General features: G+C 35.1%; 1 protein-coding gene across 1 annotated transcript; it reads right to left on the bottom strand.

Annotated features, from left to right (window-relative positions):
- On the bottom strand, positions 1,384-10,746 carry LOC109234417. The gene is made up of 10 exons (XM_019400398.1): positions 10,496-10,746; positions 9,590-9,657; positions 8,984-9,045; positions 8,734-8,883; positions 8,259-8,435; positions 6,727-6,939; positions 3,645-5,248; positions 2,835-2,897; positions 2,694-2,763; positions 1,384-2,383 (listed from the first exon to the last, which is right to left on the bottom strand). The coding sequence occupies exons 1-10, from the start codon at positions 10,687-10,689 to the stop codon at positions 1,691-1,693; spliced, it is 3,294 nt and encodes a 1,097-aa protein (XP_019255943.1). The 5' UTR covers positions 10,690-10,746; the 3' UTR covers positions 1,384-1,690.

The following is an 11,590-nucleotide window of genomic DNA, read 5'->3' as shown; positions in this document are numbered from 1 at the left end:
AAAAAGAACAATATACTCCAACATTAGGAAGTTTTAAAAAGAGTTTATTGGAGTTATGGTGGGAGTTGGAAATTGGAGTATTAAGGAGTCAACCCGAAACGAGGTATTGAACCTGAGACTTTATGATTTTTTTTGTTAATCGCTACATTATATTTTTGTAAATATTATCATCTTTATTATTCACTATGTCGTACTTTTGTAAACATCGTCATGTTATATTATTATATTAATCTTCTACTCCATAATGGTGATTTTGTATGAATACTACTAATCAGACTAATCGATTTCATATATTGAATGCATAAGGTAGAAAAAGTCAACTTGATCAACTGACTATAATAAGAATTACAAGTTTCAAATAACAATATGTATATCGACATCATGAACTTGAGACTTTGTAATTCTCTCTCACTTATATTGATCATTAAGTCACATTTTTGCAAACATCGTCATCTTGTATTATTAATATGATCTTTACACTTCATAATGGAAATTTTATATGAATTCTATTAATCGAACTGATAGATTTCAGCTGAATGCATAAGGTAGAAAAAGTTTACTTAATCAACTTCAAAAGCGAATATATTACTTACCCAAAAAGTCTCTTCGAATAAAAAAATTTGATGTTTTGAATATATTGATATTACACATTTATTGAATATTATACTTGATTAATCATACACATGGAACAAGACAACAAAACTTGAGATATTTAAATCGATAATTTATTTTAATTTAATATTAGTATCAAGTTTCATAGCAATGACTTCATAGCAAACTCTTTTCATGTTGTATTTTCTCCACGTACCCCTCTCCTTAGGTCCATCGTACTAGAGCAATTTGAGAAAGAATAGTTTAGCTTATATTCTATAATTTGAAGACAAGAATCAAGGGATGCTTAGAGAGTTAGAGTTATACATAACATTTATCCATGGAATAATTTTCTCATATTTATTTTGTGATTGCAGTTATTTATTTTGTATATTCCATACCCTTATTTTATGAATGCAATCTTCAAAACTTTATAAGTCCTGAAAAAACCAATTGATTAAAGCAAAACATCAGAACTCTTCACCTTCAGATACGTAGGAACTCAGGAAAGACCACCTAAAAGTTCAAGAAAATCTCAGGCTGAAATTTTTTAACAGGACAACACATGATTAAAGAATGATGCTGCTCTTAATAGCAGATTCTTACGAAGAAACACAACACCACACCTCATTGCATAAACTCTTAACAAAAGAATGTACAGGGAAAAGAATAAACAGTCAGCACCAGAATGAAGCAGCATTAGAGACGAAGAAGATTAAAATACATGTAGAGGCGGAGAGGCCGTAGAAGTTTATGTATTCGGGATTCTAGTTCTTTTAAGTAACTAGGTTCTAAATTAACAATTAGTACATATTTAATTGATTTCTCAAGACAAATACAAGAATTGAACCAAAGTTACTAGGCTCGACTGAACCCATAACTCAAAGGCTAGCTCCGCCCCTGAATACATATATACAAGCACCAACAAAAGTGTATTCCCCCAAGTGGGGTCTAGAGAAGGTAGTGTGTACACAGCCTTACCCCTACCTGGAACACGTAGAGAGGCTGTTTTCGATAGACCCTCGGCTCAAGGCAATAGTACATATATACAAGCGGTATTGTAAAAGTTACAAGATAGCATAAAGTTAAAATGCAAATTTTAATTAACTTTGCGCAACATTTCCAAAATAGAATCTGCATCTCTAACGTCCTGGCTTTCTTGTGATTCTTCATTTCCTTGAGAGAAATCAACACTGGTATATGTCCTGATTCCTGGACCATGTCCACTACAATCCATTGATCGACCTTGCTGTGCTCTTCTCACTTCTTTTTGATGTTCTGTCAGCTCAGTATGCCTTCGTTTTGACTTTGGATAAATTCTGTCATTTCCCTCCGAACTATTAGCTGCGTTCCCCAAGAGTTCAACTCGTTTTGAGCAGCTACGCAGTGTTGTTGGCACCTTGTATCTATTTGGAGCTGTAACTTTATCTACCTCAGAACTCGTTTTACCATTGGGCGACAGGCGCTTTTTGCAGAGTTTTATTTTTCCTTTCCTTGACAGCTTGTCCAGGATTGGAAGTAAGCTATGAGGGTAATCTAACTTGATCTGTTCTCCATATGTAGAATTCCAGAAGTTAACAGTAGAGTTGGAAATGATGGGATCTGGGTGATCAAGAGTTTTCTCTAGAAGAGGCTCCTGGAGCTGAAGAAAAGAGGAATTGAATTCTATTATTGGTCGCATTTTCTGCAAACAGTTCAGCGTTTGAATCCATAACTGTTGAACTTGATCTTTGAAGTTACTGTCTTGAGCTTCAAGATGTGAGAGCCACAAAAGCAATGAACTGGTCATGATCTGATGAGAAGAAGTGGTAAAGAAATTAAACCTCTGTATTATTAGAAAGGGGAAAAAAGAAAACAGATTAAGTAATGGATCTATACTGCTGCTAATCGTCTCTGTTTCCCTTCTAATAATACGATCGATAGAGATGGCAAACATATGGGAGAGATAATTAGAAGATGGAATGATACTGCAAAGGCTCTTTACAATTTGAGCATAACATATCAACATAGTTTAAGCTAATAGTTCATATATATTTTCCACCTCAAGACAAAGATCTAATGGCACCATAGCTGTAGAGATAGAAGCCAGTCTAAGTACAAACCTCAATGAATAATGTTACATCCTTCTGCAAGCGCAAGCAGCCAACGAAGTGCATCAGTGACGATAGCAGCCTGAAACTCTCATAGTTAGCAGAATGCTATAAATAATTTGAAGAAACTAGTAAGACACGAAGAGTCATTACCTTGTTTCGATGAGGCTGGTTGATAGATTAGTTTCATCCTTTACCCTAGATAGCTTCATGAAGCTGCAGAAGCAGTGGACGCATAAGAAACATGTGGAGACTTGAAGTACAAGCAGAATAAAGATTATGTAAGCTTACTCCACAGTTTTTTTCCAATTATCAAATAAATAAAGAATGGCATCAAATGTAAGCAATTTTTGATCTCCTATTCTTTTTTCAACTGTTTCCTTGCTCAAGTCAATTGATCGACAACAGACTCTTTCTAAAGAAATGGGACATGAAAATGCTCTTTCATATCACTGGAAGACTCTAGCAACATATTTAATTTGAGTGACAATTACCAAGGATGCCATTAACAACTTTTACTCAGACATTATAAGGTTGTTGATTTCTACTCAGGAAAGCAAGGTCATTTACTTCAACAAATTGATAGGGGCAAATGCCAAATAGAGTTTTCAATCAAAATAAGGCTGTCAAAACTCCAATTATTCTTTATGAAGCACTTCAGTGCTTCAAACAAATCATGCTACATGCCGAGCTTACAATTGCAGCAGCAAATTTTTTATGAATTCTGAAGTGCTAAAGTTTTCAATTGAGCAAGCAATTTTAAAATAGGATCAGAATAGTTATAGGTAGAAAAGTTAAACGATATTTTGCTGGTTCTACCTTTAAAATAGAATGATTCAATATTTTTGACCTATTAGGAGGCCTTCTTTTACTTCTCAAATATTCTAAACCACCAGCTAATCTCAAGAGTGAGATAGGTAATTGCTTTTGTAAGTGGAAATTTTGCAATATCATGTTGCTCACCAGGACGCGAATTCCAAGCTCCTCTTGATTTTGCAGGATCTCCGGCTTTCGCTCTCTTTAGCATTAGATTTTGCTGTCAAAGAAGCTTGTTCTACAGCACATATCATTGCTTCTCCAAACAATAAAAGAACATCGATATCCTGACCCTTTACACTTGACTGAGTCAATTCTTTATTGAAATATGAACAGAGCATCGAGAATAGGTCCTCAGTAAGAGTAGGATAACCATTTTCCGATGCCTGACTAAGAGAAATATAAAGTGATATCCATGCTTCAATTACATGCTGAAGCTTGAGATGCACCTTAGGGCAAGAGTATGCAGCAAATGGATAGCATAGGAAATGTATTATTGTCGCATAACCAGGACTATCCGGCTGCAATTTGAAATGTGAGAGAAAGCTATTACTATCTATGTAATCTTTCAGACAGTTTGCCAGAGCTACCCAGATCTCAAAGCAACGAGACATCTTCTCTCTGTATAGTAAACTAACAAAGAGATGGAGAATTTCCAAAGGCTCGTATGAGGAGAGCAAAAGCTTCACAAATTTGTGTATGCATTCGACTATATCATAATCAGGTGCTTTCAACGTTGACTTGGTTACTGAATGGAAATAGAGCAAAGTTATACAAGCAACTGGTGATACCTTCTCCTTATAATTCATAAAGCAGATATCTGGTATCTTTGCACTTTTGAATCTATAGACTGGTTCTGACTTCTCAAGATTTTTTAGATCTAGTGCCACCTTGTAAAGAGGGGATTGCAAAGTTGATGGTTCTAATTCTTCAACAAAAGCCTCCAGAAGCTGAAGTAGAAGCGATTGCAAATCATCTATACCACCATCCCTTGAATGCATACTCTCATATACACTCTTCAAAAACTTAAACATCATATTCAAAGATAAGATAACCTCGTCATAAGTTATAAGGTCAGATTTCAACAAATGTTTAACAGATCTCAGAAGAGATTGGAACAAACTTGAGGCAGCACCGCATGTCACTGTCCTGACTTCATGGGACAGAGTAATAATGGACCCTTGCATGATCACACCGTGAATCATGTTTAGGAAAAACTCCAAATTTCCAAGATCCAAAGGTGACCATTTAATTGGATGATACTTCCATGAGCATTTTGCAGATTCTGGAAGTTTCATTATGAAACTTTTAGATAACCGATCAGCCTTCTGGTCGGTTAACTTACTATTTACATTTTTGTTTCCTGCTGAAACGAAATTATCAAGCAGCTCAATGCAGAATCTCCACGACCATATATTTTTATTGACAGGTCCAACCTTGATGACGACTTCCAAGATGGGCTCCCAAACTGTTTTAACCACTGAATGAGAGCTAGCTAACTTGTCGAGCTTATACAGAAGATAAGACCATGTATTCAGGCAGGATACATGGACAGATGCATCACAATTACTTGACATGATTCCTATCAGGGGCGTCATCACAAGTTTGATCTTCTTGGAAAACCCATCAGCTTCAGTTGGATTGTTTCCCTTGAATACAGTTTGGTCCGCAGAATTCTTTACAAGTGCATTGCTTTCAGGATCATGAAGTGTCAAGCAGATTAAAGCATCAATGAAACATTCCCAGGCAATCTGCAGAATCCGACATACATTTTAACTTTAAATATCCTCCAATTATTCATAAGTTAAGTTAGTGGAGGCGCTTTATTTTCCGTTTTTTAACTTTAAATAAAAAAGAGAAGCAATTAGAAAAAATGGCACAATGAGCTGAACTTCCTGCAATGAAGACAAAAAATTCTTGGAACTTACAACAAATTGAGCAGTTAGAGGATGAAAATGCATTGTTTAGCTCTTTTTTATTTTTGGTGTAAGCAAGAGTACATGGAAGATCCAGAATCTTTTGTTGATGTTTTAGGATCCTTGTAAGGACTTAAGAATCTTCCTGTACCACCCCTTGTAATTATGGTTAACCATACCTGTTTTGATACAATTAATATATATGCAACAAATGTTACCTTCTCAAAAAAAAGAAATTATATCCCCTAATTTTCACATGGATATACANATCAAACATTTAATATGACACTCAAAATACAATTGGCATACAATGAAGCAATACAAAACTGAATACACACTTCAGATTAATCTCGTAAGATTAAAAGAATTTTAAAGTTAAATTGACAAAGTTGATCCCTGTTATCGGGATAATATCCTAGATTCTCCCTCAAATCAATTATTCATAAATGAATTTGCATTAAGTTATCGTGAGTTTAAAAGATTTTTTTAATTAAATTGACAAATCTGATCTCTTTTAACAGGAAAATATCCTAGAATTCTCCCTCAAATCAATTTTTCATGGATGAAAATGCAATTTGTAACTTGGTCAAAGCACTATTTAAGTTGGTTCGTTTTAACAGGTCTTTTCTGTGATTTCAAGCAAGCAAAATCTAACAAAATCAGAAGAAATTTATTTCTTAATGGTTCATTTTAATAAGCCTTTTCTATTACTTATAAAGGGCAGCCCCGTGCACTAAGCTCCCGCTATGCGCGGGGTCCGGGGAAGGAAGAATTCATTTAACTAAAGAAGCTGTATTAAGAAAAGGTTAAAAGGAAGGAGATTTAGCCTCTTGGTATCTCAGAGATGACTGTAAGAACTGAAATTTCCAGCTAGATAGATAATGCAGAAATTTTGGTCGGACACTTTTACACTTATACTGATAACACCAGAACATGTGTAAGATGCTAATCAATGTTCATTGAAGTTATGTCAATATTCAACAATCCTAAGCAAGGATATCAACATCACATAAGGTTGATATGATCATTTTAAAATTAAGAGTCTGGTACCTATCCAAAAAACAAAAAAGTTAAGAGTCTGGTAGATATATTGATGGTGCCAATGATGCAGCATTCATAGTGCAAACAAACTACAGCTTTTTCAGCAAGGAATACTTATGAGCATGGATTGGAGCATCCCATGAAAAACCAGCGGCTATTGAATCCCGTAATGTCAAATACTAGGAAAGTACTTTTGCTTAACTTGAAGTTGCATCAAATTCTCTGGAGGTGATATAAAGGATGTGCCAAATTTAGATGAATGAATAGCGTACCAGTGAAGCACTCTGAATCTGTGGATCAAGGTCTGGAAAAGTTTGTTCTGTAATTTTAAGCAATTTGTTTACCAAATACTTATATTTCATTCCATAAGGTCCAACTAGACGCATAAACCATCCCCATGCTAGTAGAGTTTGAATCTTCAGGCCTTGGTTCAGTAGCTCCTCCATTGTCAAAAGCAAAGTTTTCTTCAACTCTATGGCAAGGGCCTGTTTCATAAAAATCAATAAAATATGTCACCTAATATTTAACATGAACTATAGCCATTTTATCTTCTTTTTTTCCTCGGTTTTTTCTTTTCTAATTCTTTCTTTAATGATAAGGGTTTTGGGTGAAGGAGGATTCTGCTTGATCCCTATACCCCCTTTTTTTGATAGGTAAAACGTAATTTTATTTATAATAGCATTCAATACCAAGCTAGTACTGAACAGGCACAAACATAAGCAAGAAGGAATCTTTTGAATCTGCAAGGTCTCCAGTAACTCCAGAATAGCATCAGGGTCATAACTAGACTCAACTTTACAGAGTTCTAAGCATAGGATACACCTATTATTTACAAAGCAGAAATTTCCCCCCTTTCCACCAAAGCATCATTGGTTTCTCTCTAGACAATTGCTCAACATTATGCATAAAGGAATTGTCTCTCTATAACACAATTTTTGTTGAGCACGATGCTGTACAATCAGGAAAGAGGCAGCTAGTGTTCTCCAAAAACCATTTGTCTTCCCATAATTTATATCTTCTCCCATTCCCAATTTTTAACCCAATAAGCTCTTGAAATTTCACCAACAAACAGTTTATATGTCTCTAGAAAGCACATCCATGTGGTGTACTTGTATTAGCTGTGTCCCCATAATTCTGAAACCCAAATTTTAACCCAATTACATCTTTCCGCTGCTACCTTAAACTATCATTCCACCACAACAACCCTTTGGATAATAGGCTCTTATCATGGATCCCTATACTAATAACATAGGCTCTTAGCCCTATACTAATAAACAGATATCAACAGGCAATTAATGCCTCCTATTCTAGATATGCATTTTTTATTGTGTTACATGGATCCTTATTCATGCAGAATTCTTCAAAACACCAAAAATTAGTAAATTGGAAACATACCCGTTCAAGGGCACAATGGAAGAAAAATATTTGTGTAGGCGGTAAAAATTAGTTGTGAATATATTTTAAGTTTTTAACCATGTTCGTACGTTTTCCTTCAGGTCCTATGCTTTCTAGGAGTCTTTTACCCCTGCTAGAGATTTATATGATGGTACAAAATATAGAGAACTTCTAGTACTTTTTAATTTTTAGTTGTATTTTGTATAATAATTTAGCATGAGATGAGCTTAAATGGAGAAATATGGTTAGTCAGGATTCATATAGTTGACCCAATGAGGTGATAGCTTTTTGTTTTTGGACATTAAGTTGAAATACATAATACAAAAGAAGCAATTCTTTTTTCATCTCCTCAGGAAGCATAAGAAACAAAGTGCATAACGCAAATAAGAAATACAGCATCATCTGCTACCTTTGAGAGATTTACTGGTGGAGGACATATCACGTTAGAGACTTTCAATAAACAACGTTCTGACATGTCTCTTTCCCTTTTATCACTGCTGATAAGTCTTCTATAAACTGGAGGAGCCCATATGTTTGACATGGCTCTCATATTTTGAGCTGACGTACTCGCCAACTTCATTACAGCCTATAGCAGTATAATTACAGAGAATAATCAGGAGAAAAAATTCCAAAATATCTTGTAGTGCATTTGACTTATAGACAAAAGGTGCACAAAGAGGAGTCCAGTAGAGAATACTTTTTTGAATTTGCAATTCTGATTACTATTCGGGTACAAAATATAGCAATTCTCCCTTCATTTCTTTACTCATTATATGATATTGTGGAGAGTAGACAAGAGAGTTTGAACTCCTACTCTTTGACAAGATCCAGACTTTACACAGTATTAGGTTAGACAGATTATCGCACAATAAATTTGGATATACCTGCATAGCCTCAAATGTGATTGAAAGAGAACCAATAGGATTGTCAAGGGCATAAGTAATTGCCCTCAGCAAAGACTGGAAATGTGCATCCAAAAGCGAAGACTTGAACTGCTGCATTGATATACACCAGACACCCAAGTTGCAAACAGACTGCAATTGGCAATAGTTAAGTCAAATTTCCCAAGCATATTTCTTAGCAAATGTTGTCTCAAGTACACTATTTTGTTGCCTCTCAAGAAGTTCAGAGTACCTTAATCTTGGTGGTCGTAATAACCTCAACAAGAGAATCAACAATAGCCGTGGCATTGTCACCTACATTTAGTCATCGAAGCTACGTTACCTCCAGAATTTTGGATCTTCCCCGAGACGTGTACTTGTACAGTAGCAGTAAATGAATAACTTGGACTTAAACATGTGGCCTCGTATGAATGACATAAAAAAGGAAGAAAAAAAAACTATTTCCTTCACATTTGTGTTTGTGGCATGTTTATTATTTTTCAAAATACATACTTTCATTCTTTAGACATACTCTTTAACTTCATCACATTCATCCTGCTTTATTTCTTCAAAAAAATTTGAGCAAGAACTCAACGTGCAACCAATTTTTTTTTTTTGAGTGTGTGTGTGGCTGCTAAAAGTCTAAATTTCGTTTTCAAATGATAAATCTATCCATATCTAATTTTTACTCCAACAATTGGTCAATTTGATCCTTGCAAAGCATAAAGTGCCGTACATTTTGAGACTGAGGGACTAACTTAGGATGCCTCCTTTGAGAGTCAAATGGACAACTACAAGGGAATCTTATAAGCCAAAAGCAAAGAATACCAAAACCATAAATAAGGGCAAAAGAAAGAACCTTCGATTGAGCCAACTATAGATGGGTGATAAATCATAAATCCCAAGCACTTCAAAGCCTGAGCAGCACTAAAATTTTGAGGAGACATAACAAAAAAGCAAAACCAGAATCAGTTCCTGAAATTTCCAAAGCAAAGAGATAATTTTGAAATAAAGGTTTCTATTTTTGTAGACAGATGAAAAAAATTTAAATTAACAGATCACTTAGAAACCAAGTAGAAGTAACCATCTGTAGTAAGTGTAGTTTGCTAAACCTGAAAAGGATGGTAACTACCTGCTACAGTTAGTTAGTGATAAAAAAAATTCACTAAAATAAACATTATCAAGTTACTTGGAAATCAATTACAGGTAACATGTCTACAATATGTGTGACCAGTAACCTCTTATAACGCGTTAAATCACATTTTAAATGTAAATTACAACAATTATTATCATCAATGTCAGTCTACAAATTGAATTCTTTTGAAATGGGTTTTAAGTTAAATAACCGACAATAAAAATTGTTTTACACTATCAGCAAATCCTGTACAGTAATAGCAGTTTAGTTATCATTTTAATCGAATTAATAATCACTCCCTCTAGCACGATTTATTTGATTCACTTTCTTTTTTAGTATGCCCCACAAAGAACAACACTTTTCTATAATTAGAAACAGTTTAACTGTACACTTCTCAAACTAATATCTACGATTTGTTTTAGACAATAAATCTCAAAAGTCATTCTTCGTTTCTCTCTTAAGCTTCGTGCCTTGTCAAACAACATCACATAAAATGGAACGATATAGTAATAGACTAATAGTTATCAAGAGAATAAGCTGTAATTATTTAATAAGTGACATGATTCTACTTTTTACACTGTCATTAAATAGAACTTAAACTATTTGAAAAGATGGTTAGAAGGAACTCACATTTCCTCATCGTTATCTGATACGTCGGCGAGAATATAGGGCACGATGATAGAAGATGAATCAGCGAGCAATTGAACGAAAGAAGAGTCAGTGCCGGATTGTTGCTGGAGATGAAGCAGCGTCGAGTAAGCCAACGGTTTATTTGATGATAAAAAAGTGTGTATCTGCTCGAGTTGCTCTTTGAAGGTTTCCATTTTGTGGATTTTGAAAATTGAAGTGATGAGTTTTGCCCTAGATATGTCAATGGTGGATTTACGCGCCAAATTCGAGAAAGGAAGGAAAAAAAAAAAGGAGGGAGGGAGAGGGACGTGTGTGTAAATGGGAATTTTTTCTAAATGGTGCTTTGTAGATTTTGAAATGTGGAGATTTAGCCCGTTTGTCCATAAAAAATTCACTTTTTTCCGCTAAATTTTTACATTTTTCCATATTAGTAATTAGCCATGAAAATTTCAAATTTCACTTGATGTTGATTTTCGAAATTTTTCGGAATTTGAAAAAACTCTAAAAAACTATTTTTCAAAATTTTCACTTCAAAGCACTCACAAAAATGCAAAAACAGCTCCAAATTCTATTCATGTCCAAACAACAACAACAAGAACAACAACAAACCCAGTAGTTTCCCACAAGTGGGGTCTGGGGAGGGTGAGATATATAGAGCCTTACCCCTACCCCTGGAAGGGCAGAGAGGTTGTTTCCGATAGACCCTCGGCTAGAGAACGACTGAAAAAGAAAAGGTAATTGCAACAAATAGGAATAACAGCAAGATGAAATAAGATCGAATCCAAGAATGCAGTCAAACTCTAGGTAGTAAAAGCCATCTATGGATAAAAGATATCATACTAACACTAATGCTAGCAAACTGAGTAAGACAAAGAGAAACGCTCGACTGCCTACGAACCTTTTATCCTAATCTTTGACCTCCACATCCTCCTGTCTAGGGTCATGTCCTTAGTCAGCTCCAGCTGCGCCGTGTCCCGCCTAATAACCTCTCCCCAAGACTTCTTAGGCATACCTCTACCCCTCCTGCTACCCACTGAGGCTAACCGCTCGCACCTTCTAACTGGGGCTTCTATACTTCTCCTCTTAACATGTCCG

This window comes from Nicotiana attenuata, chromosome 11, assembly GCF_001879085.1.
Source record: "Nicotiana attenuata strain UT chromosome 11, NIATTr2, whole genome shotgun sequence".
In the NCBI taxonomy this organism is placed as follows: domain Eukaryota; kingdom Viridiplantae; phylum Streptophyta; class Magnoliopsida; order Solanales; family Solanaceae; genus Nicotiana; species Nicotiana attenuata.
Note: the sequence above shows the minus strand (reverse complement) of the source record. Positions and strands in the feature narration are given on the sequence as shown.